This window comes from Pelodiscus sinensis, chromosome 15, assembly GCF_049634645.1.
Source record: "Pelodiscus sinensis isolate JC-2024 chromosome 15, ASM4963464v1, whole genome shotgun sequence".
NCBI classification, from domain to species: domain Eukaryota; kingdom Metazoa; phylum Chordata; order Testudines; family Trionychidae; genus Pelodiscus; species Pelodiscus sinensis.
The window spans coordinates 32,185,979-32,202,700 of record NC_134725.1 but is presented as its reverse complement, the minus strand read 5'-3'; the positions used below and the strand labels follow the sequence as shown (position 1 = coordinate 32,202,700).

Here is a 16,722-nt window from a genome sequence, read left to right as displayed (position 1 = left end):
TAGCTCAGCACGTTCCCATAGAGAGCGACTCACACCTCGCCCCTGCCAAACCCAGGCTCCACCCTCTCGAAACGTCACGCAGAACGAGGCTTGGCGGGTCCCTTCCGTCGAGCTCTCGCGATAAGGCAGCGCTCTGGCCCACTCTCGCGCGGCTAGTCGGGGAGCTGCATGTGCTGCTGGGCTCGGTAGCAGCAGCAGCAGGAGCCGCCCCCGAGACTGCGGCGTGAGGGGACAGCCGGGTGAGGACCCTGCGCGCGCTCCCCGCGGGACCTTGCTCACCCCGCGCCGCGCCGGCCCCGCCCTTCACACCGCCCCTCCCGCCAGCCCCCCGGCCCTGCCCCCTTCGCACCCCCACTTCTTCCAGTCCCCTCCGATCCCCCCGGCCCTGCCCCGTTCACCCCCCCTCCGACCCCCCCTCCTCTGGCCCTGCCCCGTTCACCCCCCCTCCGACCCCCCCTCCTCTGGCCCTGCCCCGTTCACCCCCCTCCGACCCCCCCCTCCTCTGGCCCTGCCCCGTTCACCCCCCTCCGACCCCCCCCTCCTCTGGCCCTGCCCCGTTCACCCCCCTCCGACCTTCTCCCCCCCCGGCCCTGCCCCGTTCACCCCCCCTCTGACCCCACCTCCTCTGGCCCTGCCCCGTTCACCCCCGTCCGACTCCCCCCCTCCTCTGACTCTACCCCGTTCACCCCCCCTCTGACCCTCCCTCCTCTGGCCCTGCCCCGTTCACCCCCCTCCGACCCCCCCCTCCTCTGGCCCTGCCCCGTTCACCCCCCTCTGACTCCCCCCCTCCTCTGGCTCTGCTCCATTCACCCCCGTCCAACTCCCCCCCTCCTCTGGCACTGCCCCATTCACCCCCCTCTTGACTCCCTCCCCTTCCTCTGGCCCTGCCCCATTCACCCCCCCTCTGGCATTGCCCCCTTTCAGCCCCCCAACCTCTCACCCCCCTCCTTCCAATTTCCTCCAACCCTCCCTTCACATTTCCGCCCCCCCCCCCCCATCTCTGGCACTGCTCCCTTCTTCCTTCCAGCCCTGCCCAGCCACTTTCAGCTCCCCTCCTCTCCTTCCAATCCCCTCTGACTCTCCTTCTTCTGGCCCCTTTCAACTCCCTCCCTTCAGTCTCTTCCAAGCCCCCTCACCTGCCCCCACCTCCTCTGGTACTGCTCCCTTCACTTCCCCTCCTCCCAGTGCCCTCCCACTGTCTCCAGCCTTCCTCCTCTGGCACTGCCCCCTTTGCACACCCCACTCCTGCCAATCCCCTTCTTTCCCCTCACCCACCTACCTGCCCCCACTCCTCTGGTAATGCCTCCTTTCTTCTTCCAGCCCCGCCCATCTCCCTTAACCCCTCCTGCCCTCCGCCCTGGGCCTGCCCCTTCAGCCCCCATCCTTCCAATCCCCTCAAACCCACCGCAGCTATCTACCCCCACCTCCAGACCTGCCTCCTTTACTTCCCCTCCTTCCAATCCCTCTGACGCCTCCTCACCCAACCCGCCTCCTCTGGCCCTGCACCCTCCGACTCCTTCCAGTCCCCTCCGACTCCTTCCATCCTTCCGCCTCTGCCCCCTTCACAGCCCCTTCCTTCCAACCTGTTCTGCCCCCCAGACGTCTGCCCCCCATCTCCTCTAGCATTGCCCCCTTCATCCTTCTCCTTCCAGTCCAGTCCCCTCCCACGCCCTTCACATATTTGCTCCTCCTCCTCTAGCACTGCCCCCTTTGCACACCCCTCCTTCCAGACCCACCCAGTGCCTCTCAGCAACCTGCCCCTACCTCTGGTCCTGCCCTCTTTGCATCCCCATTCCTCTCAGACCCTCCCTTCACATATCCCTTCTTCTCTGGCACTGCCCCCTTCACACACTCCTCTTTCCAATCCCCTCCAGCCCCTTTCACTTGCCCCCCCATCTCTGGTACTGCCGCCTTCACACACTCCTCTTTCCAATCCCCTCCAGCCCCTTTCACTTGCCCCCCCATCTCTGGTACTGCCGCCTTCACACACTCCTCTTTCCAATCCCCTCCAGCCCCTTTCACTTGCCCCCCCATCTCTGGTACTGCCGCCTTCAAGCCCCCCTCCTTCCAAGCCCCTCCGACCCTTTTCACCTGCCCCACCTCCTCTGGCACTGCCCCCTTCACCTCCCTCCTTCCATTCCCTTCCCTTCCAACCCCTCTGTCCTTTGGCCCTGCCCACTTCACATACCCCTCCTTCCAATCCGCTCTGACCCCGCTCAGACATCTGCCCTCCCTCCTCTGGCACTGCCAGTTTTGCACACCCCTCCTTCCAGCCCTCCTCACCCATCTCTCCCCACCTCCTCTGGCACTGCCCCCTTCACTCCACCCTCCTTCTAATCTCCTCCAGTACCCCTTCATACACCCGTCCCCACCTCCTCTGGCACTTCCCCCTTCTCACCCTCCTCCTTCCAGCCCCCTCTTTCCAATCCCCTCTGACAGCCCCCAGACACCCATCCCCCTCCTCTGGCATTGCTCCCTTCACAACTGCCCTCCTTCCGGTCCCCTCTGAATCCCCTCTCACAGCCCCGCTTGCTCTGGCCCTACCCCCTTCACACACACGCCTCCCACCTCCTCTGACACTACCCCTTCTCTCACACACACTCCTTCCAGCCCCATCCAGCACCTCCTTCACACATCCGCCCCCCAGCTGTTGTTGCACTGCTCCCTTCACATGCCCCCAGTTGGTTTGATTCCCTCAGGCAAGGCTCACCTTCTCTAGATAGGGAGATCAGATAGCAAGTGTGAGAAACAGGGACTGGGTCAGAGGCTAATAGGTGCCTATGTGAGACAAAGCCCCTGTAATAGGGCTATTCAACTTAGGAAGCTCCGGTGGCCCCAATGATACTCAGAGGACATGCCAAGGGCTGCAACTTAAGTGTGGTTGCATATACATGCAAATATATACACACACATATGCAAATAGCTTCTTTCACATTGACTGCATGAACACAAAGATTAAGCAAGACTACACAACACACAGGTTCCATTTTAGTCAGTTCTGCTGATATTATTAAAATGCAATATTTACCCAATTTCCATCCATATGACAGCACTTTTAATGAGCAAGGACAGTCCAGGAATGTAACTACTAAAACACATATCAATAGAAGACCATTATATTGACTACTTTTTTGTTTTGGTTCCCACCTGTGGGCTGCATATTGAGCTCCACGTAAACTCAAAACCACAATGTGGGCCGCAAACAGACGGGCTGCATGCGGCCCACGGGTCGTGTGTTGAGTAGCCCTGACCTATAATATCAGGACATTTGGTCACCTTATGTCTGCTCCACCTTCTCTGGCATGTCCCAATCTGATAGATATCCTTATTTCTGCCAGTTCCTCCAGGCCCAACATTCCCCCAGCAAAGGGGTGGGAAAGCAGCCTCAAGAGGCTGGATGTGGTCCTCTGCTGCTCCCCTATCCCCAGGCTAATTAAGCTCTGGGCGCAGGGGATCCGTGGGAAATCTCTTCCGCCACCCGGGATGCGAGCCATCAGAGGGAACCACAGGCTGTTTTAAGACAGCTGGCGGTTCTCTAGAAGGGTGGGGGTAGGGGCAAAGGATTTTGTATGCTCCCTGTACCCACATTTGCTGGGGGCAGAAGGAGCATGTGAAATCTCCTCCCACTGCAGCACCTAGAGGGAACTGCCAGCTGTTTTAAAACAGCTGACGATTCTCTCTAGGCACCATAGCAGGAGGAGACTTTGGGCACTCCCCTACTCCGAGGCCAATCAGGGTCTGTGGGTGGGGAAGCATGAGATGTGCCCTAGCCCTGCCTCTTTTGCCCAAAGTCCCGCCCCTTCTGGGGTGGCCCGGGACCACTTCAGAAATTTATGAATTGGCCCCCATTTAAAAACTATCGCCTGTCCTCTCCATAGCCCATATGCCACCAATTCCTGGACATGTCATGTTTCTTGCAAGCACCCCAGACATTTGTCCCAATCCTGCTAATGTATAACTTTGCTGTATCTACAGCTCCTCAATATGCCCTCCGTTCATATGGATTGTTGTAGCACATCTCATGTCACCCATTGCTTCAGTCTGCATGTTTCACTTCCACACCCTTCCTTTGTGCTGTGTATCAATGCCCCTCCTTATATCTTATCCTCTGTGCACCCACAACTCATGATACTGTCTCCACATATTTGCCTGTTTCTTATCCCTTCTTCCCTAGTTCTCTCTGCTCTTTCCAATTGCCCCCGTCCTGTTGTCCTCCTCCTTATAGCTATGTCAGCTTTAATCTCAGCCTCTGCAGCCCTTTAAAATGGGCACATAATGCAGATGTCTTAGGCTTTGTCTACACTGTGCAGCTTTTAGCAGTATGACATGTTGCTAAAAGTTGTGAAGCGGAGTCACTGTTGGTTCTTCTGCTGACAAAATACTTTAACCCCAATAAGTGGCATTTGACAGCAAAGCACTGTTCACACTGGCACTTGTAATCCTTCAAGTGTTTGTCTTAGGAGATGCGTATCATTTGAACACCACTGAAAGACAAAGTTTTGTCATTTAATAGCCAGTGTAGACATAGTCTTACACTTTGTCCTCCTGTATTGCTGCAGGTTGTACCTCCCTTAACCCAGACTCCCTGGTCTGGCAACATCCGGGGTCCAGCAAGGACCATGGATGTTCCTGAATCACAGAGTCCAGGAAGAGAGAGCTCTGGTGGCAGGGAAGGATTGCTGTAAGGGGAACTAGCAACTCAGCTGGAAGCCCAGAGTGGGAGGTAGGGGTGATGGACAGATGGCATAGTGGGGAGTTCTAGCCCCAGTGGAGCTCCCCGGCCCAAGAAACCAGGGAGCTCTGACCCCAACGACAACCAGGGAGCTTTGCCCCTGGCCCCGGACTTGTAGCTCCAGCTGTGTTCTAGCTCCTGTGGCCAGGGAACTCCTGTCCCAGTGGCAGCCAGGGAACTCTGGCCCCAGGTGCGGAGCTCCATCCCCGTCCCTCTATCCTGGTCACAGAGCTCTAGACCCAGAGCCAGATGGCTACAGAGCTCTGCCCTGGCTGTGCAGCTCTGGCTGTGGTGCTCTACACCCAGCAGCAGCAGGGTCAGGGAGAGCCCCGGGGCGGGGTGGGGAGATGTTAAAGCAGCAGCAGGGGCAGCCTGGAACCCTAGTGTGGTGGCAGCATGGCCACAAGGGGAGGGACCTTCCCTGGTCTGGCAAATCCCCTTGTTTGGGACCAGTCAGGTCCTGAGAGTGCCGGATCAGTGAGATTCAACCTGTCCAAATTCTTTCCTCTTGTGGCCTGCAGACTTGTGAGATGGCAATGGATACAGCTGAGTCCACAGTCCCTGACTGCAAAGGAGACCTAAGGAGCAACGCCAGGTCAGATGCAGACTATCCCCTCCGGGTCCTCTACTGTGGAGGCAAGTGCTGAGGAGGCACTTACATTTGATGCTGCTGGTGCTGTATGAATGATAATAGCTCAATGCAAGTGATAGAGAGATCTGCTTCTAGCCACATATGTCTCTGCATGCAGAACTGGGGGAGGGATCTGCTTTTTTGCCCTGTGTAGTCGTCTTTGTGCAGTGCTTCATGCTGTGGATATCTGTTTTTACTCTTAATCTAGCATTGATATTCAAAGTACTATCACATGGTATGTATGTTGAGACAGGACTTCATAATCCTCCACATGCCAGTTGAGACTTCCTTTTCAAGAAGAATGAGTTTCTCTCTAAATTAATGGGTGTCACACTTGAGACTGTAAACATTTCTGGGCTAAGGCCCTTTCTGTATAGACTAAAGTGCCAATAACAAAGCCGTTCTGATCTTGATTGGGGGCCTCTAGATGTTACTGTAATACTATTAGAACTAAAAAAAGGAGATTCTCTCTTCGGTTGGGTGTGCCTTTTTTATCCACTGTTGCTTCAGGTCAGAGTCAAATATTATGGCTAGCTTTAAAAAGGGACTAAATAATTTTGAGTTATTCAGTATATCTATCAGTGTTATTAAACCTGATGCTTCAGGCTATAATCTGATCATAGGGTTTTGCAGAAAACCCTAATGAAGTACTGTCCAGTTGTCTAAATGTATTATGAGGCTCTGCTCCTCTCTTTGGATATTGGCTTCTCTCTGCATTAGCAAAATTAACTAGATGATCCAATAATTCATAGAATCATAGAATCATAGGACTGGAAGGGACCTCGAGAGGTCATCGAGTCCAGCCCCCCACCCTCAAGGCAGGACCAAGCTCCACCTACACCATCCCTGACAGATGTCTATCTAACCTGTTCTTAATTATCTCCAGAGAGGGAGATTCCACCACCTCCCTTGGCAATTTATTCCAATATTTGACCACCCTGACAGTTAGGAATTTTTTCCTAATGTCCAATCTAAACCTCCCCTGCTGCACTTTAAGCCCATTACTCCTTGTCCTGTCCTCAGAAACCAAGAGGAACACATTTTCTCCTTCCTCCTTGTGACACCCTTTTAGATATTTGAAAACCGCTATCATGTCCCCCCTTAATCTTCTTTTTTCCAAACTAAACAAGCCCAGTTCATGAAGCCTGACTTCATAGGTCATGTTCTCTAAACCTTTAATCATTCTTGTCGCTCTTCTCTGTACCCTTTCCAATTTCTCCACATCTTTCTTGAAATGTGGCGCCCAGAACTGGACACAGTACTCCAGCTGAGGCCTAACTAGTGCAGAGTAGAGCGGCAGAATGACTTCACGAGTTTTGCTTACAACACACCTGTTGATACAACCAAATATTGTCTGCCTCAAGAAATGATGTTTGCTTATTTTGCCCGAAAGCTCTGGGCATTCTCTGCTTTTTGTTCTCCCTGACTATAGAGATTACTCTCATGCTGAACTTTAATTCTAAGGCATACTGTGTGGAAAAAATGACTAGGGCTCTCCTTCCTACCTAATTCATAGACAGTTTTGGTCAGTGTCATGGTCATAGGCTATGAAAAAAATTAAATGTCATGATTTCAGCTATTTAAATCTGAATTTTCACAGTGTAGTAATTGTAGGAGGTTGTGACCCAAAAAGGAGTTGTGGGCGGTCACAAAGTTATTGTAGGGAGGTTTGTAGTACTGCTACCCTTACTTCTGTGCTGTTGCTGGAAGGGATGCTTCCGTGAGAGCTGCATGACCACAGAGTGGCAACTGCTAGCAGCAGTGCAGAAATAAGTATGTCATATTATGATATTGGCCCCTTTATTTCTGCATTGTTGCTCTCAGTGATGGGTCTTGGTTAGCAGCCACCACTCTATGGCTGCTTAGCGCTGAAGGCAGCAATGCTGAAGTAAGGGTGCTATGGAACAGTATTGCCACCTTGCTGATGCTGCCAGGGTGCTACCTTCAGGGCTGGGCATCCAGCCAGCATCCACACCTCTCCAGAAGCCCAGCTCTGAAGGCTGAGCTAAAGTAAGAGTGGCAATACCATGATCACACTAAAATAATCTTGTGAAACACTTTTTGGTCAGGACCCACAAAATACTCGTCTCCCCCATTACATTTGTATAGTATAGGATATAGGCCCTAGAGATGTCAACATATAGATGACTACACAATTAACCAATAAGCCTGGGTTTTTCGGTTAATCCCATAAACTATATGCATCACCCCTCCCTTTGCTGCTTCTGATAGAGACAGCAAGGGGGTGAAGCGGGTGTACCTCACTGAATCCCTTCCTAGTTTGCTCAGAGGTGCAGGTTCACAGTGGCATCTTCATTTTGTTATTCATACATGCCCAGTACTATTTAGGGTAGCTAGTAATAGGTAGGCAGCATATTCCAGTAGTAGAGAAAGGTAACGACTATCATAGAATCATAGAATAATAGGACTGGAAGGGACCTCAAGAAGTCATTGAGTCCAGCCCCCCACCCTCAAGGCAGGACCAAGCTCCGTCTACACCATCCCTGACAGATGTCTATCTAACCTGTTCTTATATATCTCCAGAGAGGGAGATTCCATCACCTCCCTTGGCAATTTATTCCAATATTTGACCACCCTGACAGTTAGGAATTTTTTCCTAATGTCCAATCTAAACCTCCCCTGCTGCACTTTAAGCCCATTACTCCTTGTCCTGTCCTCAGTAACCAAGAGGAACACATTTTCTCCTTCCTCCTTGTGACACCCTTTTAGATATTTGAAAACCGCTATCATGTCCCCTCTTAATCTTCTTTTTTCCAAACTAAACAAGCCCAGTTCATGAAGCCTGGCTTCATAGGTCATGTTCTCTAAACCTTTAATCATTCTTGTCGCTCTTCTCTGTACCCTTTCCAATTTCTCCACATCTTTCTTGAAATGTGGCGCCCAGAACTGGACACAGTACTCCAGCTGAGGCCTAACTAGTGCAGAGTAGAGCAGCAGAATGACTTCACGAGTTTTGCTTACAATACACCTGTTGATACAACCTACAATCATATTTGCTTTTTTTGCAACAGCATCACACTGTTGACTCATATTCAACTTGTGGTCCACTATGACCCCTAGATCCCTTTCCGCCATGCTCCTTCCTAGACAGTCGCTTCCCATCTTGTATGTATGGAACTGATTGTTCCTTCCTAAGTGGAGCACTTTGCATTTCTCTTTATTAAACCTATAATATAGTGGAAAGCAATAGAATAATTTAGAGTTGATGAGATGGGGTATACTTTTCCTTGTTCTTAGAATTTTATTTAGTAGATAGCAATTCATAAAAATGTAGTAGAGAGTTTTTTGGTACCTTTTCAGAACTCCGGGCTGAGTGCTGAGTTGCTAGCAGAGCAATAATGTCAAAATAATGGCATAAAAAGTCACCCAAAATTCAAATGACAAAAGGATGGTTCTTGATATGAAATATTAATAGGGGAGTTAAATTTCTTAATAATCTCCTTCTTTTCTTTTCCCAGTCTGTTCATTGCCAACAGAGGTAAGTTAATTTCGTGTTTGGATTTATTTTCCCTTCCCTGAATCTGATCCCCCCCCATGTACAAACTATGGGGGTTCTTGCTGCCCTTCTATGCCTGCTATGCATCAGCCTTTAAAGTTTTGTGATACAGCTAATATTTGACTGAAGAATATGCAGAGTTCACTTGGAATCAGCTAATATTGATATAGGAGACACCATTGAGTTATACAAAAAGACTTTTCTCCAAGCCACTTGGGAAGCAAACAGACCACCTTCAAAAATTGCCCTGCCTCGCCCCTATTGGTATGAGGAATTAATAATGTCTCCTGTTAAATGGTTCAGAGCATAGAATTATAGAATAATAGAATCATAGACTCCTAGGACTGGAAGAGACCTCAGGATGTCATAGAGTCTAGCCCCCTGCAGAAAGCAGGACCGACCTGAACTACATCATCCTGGCCAGGGCTTTGTCAAGCCGAGACTTAAAAATCTCTAGGGAGATTCCACCACCTCCCTGGGTAACCCATTCCAGTACTTCACCACTTTCCTAGTGAAATAGTTTTTCCTATTATCCAACCTAGACTTCCCCAATATAGGCTGATCCTGTTACTTCAGCTTTTTTTCACTGCGCGTTATCCTAACTTCTCTATGGGTATGTCTACACTAGCCCCCTAGTTTGAACTAGGGAGGCTAATGAGGGACTCTGAAATTGCAAATGAAGCGCAGGATTTAAATATCCCACGCTTCATTAGCATGTTCCTGGGCGAAGTGTGGGATATTTAAATCCCACGCTTCATTTGCAATTTCGGTCGCCCTCATTAGCCTCCCTAGTTCGAACTAGGGGGCTAGTGTAGACATACCCTATAAGTTCTGATTGCACAGCAGCTCTTTTTCACTCCACAATCCAGACCTAAAACTTTACTGCCAGTTAACAAATGAAATCAACTGAAGTACATGTTCTCAGGCAAAGTGAAGAAATAGATTTCATTTTACCTTGCTGCTAATTTGTGTGTTAATCAGACTCTTGCTATTTATTAGTGGTATATTTTGTAATTTCTCATATCTCATATAATTTATATGTGGTCTTTCCCCCAGTACTGTGAATACATGCCTGATGTGGCTAAATGCAGACAATGGTTAGAGAAGAATTTTCCAAATGAATTTGCAAAACTTACTGTAGGTAAGAATCTCTTTTCCTATTTTTCCATTGGATCAGGGCTTGTGATCTAATGTCAGGATTGTAAACAAAACCAAACTCTACATCCTGCAAGAATTATATGCTGTGGTGGTACATTGGTGAAATTGAACATTCTACATCTGTCCATTCTCTGATCCACGTAATTGCATTGTACTAACTTTTGACCTTCTTTGCTACCTTATTGTCTCTTTTCTCTGGTCACATCACATTTAAAATTTAGATTGTTGTGTATGGAAGATATCATGGTGTCTTATGGATAGGGCTTCTGTGAAGGTCTTGTACATGTTTACACGCTGTAAAATAGTAGCTTGACAGTATGTGAGAATATGCTATAGTCTGTCAAATAATGTCTAACTTGACATTTACAGCTACACAGAAATTTCCTATTGCACCCAGTCATCTGTTCAGTTAATTACATCCAGAATTGCTATTGCTATTTGACTGGTGAATGAGTTTAAAGCTAAACCACCATTAGGTGGAAAAGTAATAAACTCTATTTATTGGGATTCTAAACAGGAAGTATTATTGGTGAAAATACATGTTTTGGGTGGAAACTAGGGATGTTAAATATCGGTTAATTGAATAGGTGATTAACCTCATGAATTCTTATCAGCTACTCAACTATTCTATAGTGCCTGGGGTCGTGGCCAGCAGCCAGTGTGCTTAGGCCCCACTTCCAAGGAGCTCCCTACCACTCTGCATCAGAGGCAGCAGTGTGGTGTGCGAGGTGGGAGCTGGTTCATGAGGGAAGCCCGTTTAAAAACCAGCTCCCCTGGTGGATCAGCTGCCTGTCACCCCACACTGCTATTTTTGATACAGAGGCAGCAGTGCAGGGTGGCAGCAGTCCCCATCCAGGGGAGGTCTGAACTCCCGGACCCAGTGCGAGTCAGGACTGAGCAGAGCTGCCTGCCTGGCTCCTAATACACTTTTAAATGCAGAGCTGTAGCAGGGGTAGGTCCTGGACCCACCAGCAGCCAGGACTGAGCCAGGCTGCTGGCCAGCCTGCTAAAAAATTTACTGAGGGGGAAGGGAGGAAATGCATGTAGTCTTTAGCATTAACCAATGAGCTTTGCTTATCGGTTAATCAGTTAATTGACTACACTATTACGCCCTTAGTGGAAAGGGGTACAATCTTATCTCTTTCTAATAAACCATTATATGAAGAGACTATTTTGGAATAGTGAATGTAGCCTGATGCTAAGGCTTCTTAATGTTTGATTTTTTATTTGTGAAAATGTGGTGATATAATGCTATCCATTTAACAAATGTCTGCAGATGGGATACTGCATTGATAGAATAGGCACTAAAATAACATCTTACTAAGCCTGAGAATCCTCTTACAGATGCAATATGTCAGACGTGTAAGAATGCTGCTTATTAACCTTTTTTTTATATATATATATAAAATAAGAAAATTCACCAAAGCAGGAAGCTGGGCTTGGAGAAGGTCAAGGAACAGCAGGAGAAGAGGAGGAGAAGAAAAAGCAAAAGAGAGGCAAGGTCTTATAGTTGATTGTAGTATTAATCCAGCCCATAAACGTAGAACCTGTCTTATACATACAGTTTGTGAAATATTTGTCTACTTTGGGATGCTTTTTTCATTCTGTTGAAACAGTGTAGTACATCTTAACTTTTTGGGTTATTTTATAAAGCGCACGTATTAGCTGATGAGATAATGATGCACAAACCAAATCCTGTCCCTAAATATTCCTGCATATTGGTAAATGGTGCTGATTACGTTAAGCAGCTTGGCAAAAACAGTCAAGGTGGTAACAAAGCTAAGTGCGTATAAAAGATGCAAGTTTTATTTCCTGGTCATTCAGGTCAGTGCTGTCATCCAAAGGGCCCAAACACCTATGGGGCTCCCTTGTATTGGGTTCCATACAAAGATATGAGAGACTGGCCTAAATAACTTGTTCTAAAAGCTTCATGTTTCTGTGTAAGAAAAATGACTCAGTAAAGTTGAAAAAACAGGAAAATTTGCAGTTGTACGTTAGGGTATGTCTACCTAGCAGTGTTATTTCAGAATAACTGACATTATTCTGCAATAACAGTCTATGTCTACAATACAAGCAGTTATTTTGACATAATGTCAAAATAATGGTGAGCTGGAGGACTGCTTACTCCGACTCCTGTAACCATCATTTTATGAGGTGTAAAGAAAGTCGGCGGAAGAGTGCGCTTTCTCAGACTTCCTGCAGTGTAGACAGTGCCAAAAGCCAAAATAAGCTATTTTAACTTGAGCTATGTCAAATTGCATAGCTTAAGTTGCATAGCTTATTTTGGCTTTAGCGCTGCTGTGTAGATGTACCCTTAGACTGCAGGGTTGACTAGATCCAGTGCAAGTACTATTATAGTGTGAATGTTACTTGCCTATAACTACTGAAGTTTTACTGAAAATGCTGCATTTAAATACACAAAATAATGCTCTCTAATTGGCTAGGTGTGTAAAAATAGTTTTGTGTATTATAGAGCCACTGACTGCTGAAGTCCAGTTTCCTGCATCTGTATTTTAATCCTTCTAGATTTAATGGCCTTTGGTCAACACTGTCATAAGTATAAATAAGAAACCAAAATTAATGTTACAACTTTAGCTGACCATGTATTAATGTTTCTTTCATAATATTGTACCGTTATGGCACAACTAAGACAATTGTGATGTGTTATATTATCAACAAAGCTACAATACCACTGCAAGATGATATGTAATGTTTATTATAATTTAAGTGTGCTGGAATGTGTCTGACAAATGGCAGTAAGGGTGATGACAACTTTTTCAAAATTGACTGGAAAAAATTAGCATTTTAGGTTCTTATTTTCTGAAGTGCAAGTGCAGTATATGAAATGGCTGGTTACATACTAATTTAATTTTGTCCTGTATCAAAGGTGGAAGGGGTCAGATAAAACAGAAAAAGAAGACTGTACCACAGAAAGTTACGATAGCTAAAATTCCTAGAGCAAAAAAGAAATATGTCACAAGAGTGTGTGGTCTTGCAACTTTTGGTGAGTTTGTCAAGTGAACACTTCATTATTCTTACTGCATTGGCTTTTGACTATTGAGCTTTAGATTAACTCAAGTCTCAATGTTTTTCTTGGTTCATATTAGCAGGAAAAAAAGGTCAGCAAAAAAATGTTGAATTACTTTCTCTTTTTGCTCTTTGTTTGACTCTTCTGCTCTACTGTGTTTGTGCTCCTATCTCTGCTTTGTTAGACCTCTCCTTAAAAATCAGTGTCAAGCAACATCTTTTTTTACTTTATCAATAATTCCCTCTATGCCCTAATACGGGTACAGTCTGTTTGTCAAATACTGTAAATTGGTGCCCTGTACATTTATGATGCTGTATAAATTATTTTCATTGTTGTAAGGAACTATCAAATCTTTTTTTCTTTATCTGGTCACAACCAAGGTCCATTTTCAAATTTTTAGTAGAATGAAAGATATTGTCAATAGCCTTTATTCAAATATTTTTTTTTCATTATGTTGTATATTACCTTTTTCTTCTCTTTCTGCTTGAAATACTATCTTCATTTAAGGCCTTTATTTTCACTGATTTGTTTTTAAAGGTAATCAAAGACACAGCAAGAGAAGGTTATACCTGTTTGTCAATTTCAGTATCAGTATGTCAGTATGCTTTTAAGTCAGTCTTTGGTGTAGTGTGTATTTTTACTTTTTTAAAGTGACAGTACATGTGATCAAAAGCAGTTTGGTATCTGTCAATACATATTTGATTAAGCTTTTGAAAACAAATTAGGTGAATGGATTTCCCCACAGATTCTTGGAATCAGAATGCATAAATTAATTTCCTAGTAATACAGTCTGTAATCAATGAAATAGATAGTTAAAGCTAGAGTATCAGCCACAGCAATCTCAGTTCACTCATCTTTTACTATATAAAACATCTCAACATGCACACCAAACTTTTTTACTTCCCATATATTTCTAAAAAAGGCAAGCTTTAATCTTTTCAGAGTACATAATGTGTGTCTGTGAAACAGGTCTTAATTTCCCTGAAGGCAGTTAAACTTTTGCGTGTGATTTATTTGAATTGTATATATGTGTTAGAGGGAACCCAGATTTCAGAAAAGCAATATCAAGTTTCAAAAAGGGAGCACTTTGGTTTTGGCTGAAGTAATTTACTAAAAATGAAGGTTATTCACATCTGACCACAGTTGTTTAAGATGGGTTGTGTACTTTCCCACTTTTGGGATGAACCAACCTTGCAGCTCTGCATCATTGGTTCACCTAAGAGTGGGAACATGTAGAGACCACTCAGAGAAAAATTATTAAAGAACACTAAAATATCCTCGAGTTATGCCATATTCAGAGAATAAATGGTCCTGAAATACATTACACACTGCTTTAACTTTAAACTTGGCACAACTGTAATGATGATGAAATGAATTGCTTCTGATACCTTTCTAATTAAAGCCAGGTTTAAATTTTGGGCGTTTAAGTTAGAAAAGACACTATGAAACTGATTATGTCTTCATTCTATATATTTCTTCTCTATAAACAGAAATTGATCTAAAGGAAGCACAAAGGTTTTTTGCTCAGAAGTTCTCCTGTGGTGCCTCAGTAACAGGAGAAGATGAAATTATAATTCAGGGAGACTTTACAGATGACATTATTGATGTAATTCAAGAAAAGTGGACCGAGGTAAATATAAAATAGATTTATTTTTATCACATTACAATCCATAAAATTAGTAGTCATATTATGAGGCTGTAGCTCATGCTTGCATGATCTGATTCTGAAAATTTTTTTCATTTCCATATTGGTCACAGATAGAAATATAAGATACCAAACTAAGAGGGCTGGGGTCTACCTTGATATATTCACTTCTAAACAATACCTAATTCTTCATATGAACTTGACACCCAAATTGCCCCTTATTTTAAAAAAACTACATAATTATCAATTGCTAGGTGCTTGGATACTCTAGTGATAAAGGCCACAACTAGCTACATAGATATACACGTCACCATGATTTCTTCCACACTGTTTCTTGTGTGTGAAATGTTTCCCCAACTGAGCAAGTTCCTTCTCAACTGAATGTCTGTTGCTACCACTGCAAAATTAGCTAATGTTTAAATACTTGGACTGATTCAGATGATTCAGAAGTAGTTTGGTTCTACTGATGTAATTCTAACAAGACATTTTTATTGATTTGATTCTGTGCCTCTGTCCTGGCTTGTATATTGACCATTTGTTGATGCCCATTATGTAATGGTTTCTGTGGCTGACCTTGTTCACTTTAATTGGGCTCTACATGGACTCAGAGTTCCATTCATGTAAAATTCATCACAGGGTGGGAGCTTTAAAAAGAAGCTCTTCAGAAAGTGACTATTTCTTTACTGTGCTAGGTTCCTTACAGAAATACATACTTTTCCCCATGTAAAATATCTTTTTATTACAGGTGGATGATGACAGCATTGAAGATCTTGGGGAAGTGAAGAAGTGATTTCAAAAGACTGCCTTTATTTAATTACATAGTTATAGTTGACAGAGCCAAAGTGAGGTTTCTAAATGCATATTCTCTGCGGTAAAACTGTAGAATGTCCTTACCCATGGCATTTTCACCATTCTATATAGGCTGCTTGATTTTGTTTTTTTGTTGTGACTTTTGCCAAAGTTCAACTGGGGGTTCTATCATGCGTATGCATGAAGAAAAAAATTTAAATAAAGTTATTGTTCCTCACTGAACATGTTTATTGTCTCTTCACAGCTTTTTTTGTAACAGAATTTAAAGTTTTAAAACCAGATTAGTAAAAATGCGTTCTCAATTTACCCCTCTTTGCTTTCTGATGATCCAGTTAGAAATTAGTTTGCACTTACACTGGTATAACTCCTCTAACTTAGTGAAGCTATTTCAATTGGTGCAAATGAAAAGTGAGATTAAAAATTGGCTTTAATTTTCAAAGGTCTGTTAATCATTTCATGTTAAAAGAGTTGATAGAACAAAGAACTGGTTCCCCCCAGCACTGTCTTTGCAGGGGGCAGAGGAGGTAGACGCACATCAGGAAACAGCGGGAGTGGGGACTGAAGTAGTCTCAGCTCACATGGCTTCTAAAGCCCCACTGGGGCTCTTGTCCATTTCAAAAGGTGAGGCGCTGCAGGGAGCTCTGGGCCAGCGCACTCCCTGCAGGGCTTCTGCTTTTGTAATGTACTAGAGCTCCAGCAGGGCTCTTATACATTTCAAAGACACGGGCCACAGGGAGCACTGGGCCAGTCCCCTGCTGACCCCGTGCTCCCTGCAGGGTTTATGCCTTTGAACTGTAGCAAGAGCTTGGCAGGGCTTTTGCTACAGTTCAATGGTCGGGGTGCCCTTATAGACTAATTGAATAGTTGATGGATATCCCATCGACTATTTGATTAGTTAATCTAAATTTAACATCCCTAATTTTCATGGCTCCACCAGTCAAATTCTATATTTGTTCATGTGATTGGTTCACTTAATACACTGGAATAAGCAGTGTCTGACTTCTGATTGACTACTAGTATAAATTTGATTAGTGTTTAAACTAGGACAATATTCTTAAAGATAAATGTTAAATATAGTGCTAACTAAGCTGAATTTAAGGAAAAAGTATTGTGAATAAATGTATCAATCTGAACACACTAGCCCTTTCAACTTTATACTAATGAAACTAGGTAACTAGTTCTATGTCAATCATGTAATAAA

At 45.0% G+C, this 16,722-nt stretch overlaps 1 protein-coding gene across 2 annotated transcripts; it reads left to right on the top strand.

Moving 5' to 3' along the window:
* The first annotated feature begins 71 nt into the window (after positions 1-71).
* On the top strand, positions 72-15,743 carry DENR (density regulated re-initiation and release factor). Of its 2 annotated transcripts, none has more exons than XM_075898593.1 (8): positions 72-239; positions 5,254-5,368; positions 8,843-8,862; positions 9,937-10,021; positions 11,451-11,534; positions 12,926-13,042; positions 14,557-14,696; positions 15,457-15,743. In XM_075898593.1, the coding sequence occupies exons 2-8, from the start codon at positions 5,263-5,265 to the stop codon at positions 15,499-15,501; spliced, it is 597 nt and encodes a 198-aa protein (XP_075754708.1). In that variant the 5' UTR covers positions 72-239; positions 5,254-5,262; the 3' UTR covers positions 15,502-15,743. The 2 variants fall into 2 exon arrangements, with proteins under 2 accessions (XP_075754708.1, XP_006135224.1); XM_006135162.4 differs by lacking the exon at positions 72-239 and adding an exon at positions 4,594-4,723.
* Positions 15,744-16,722: the final 979 nt, after the last annotated feature.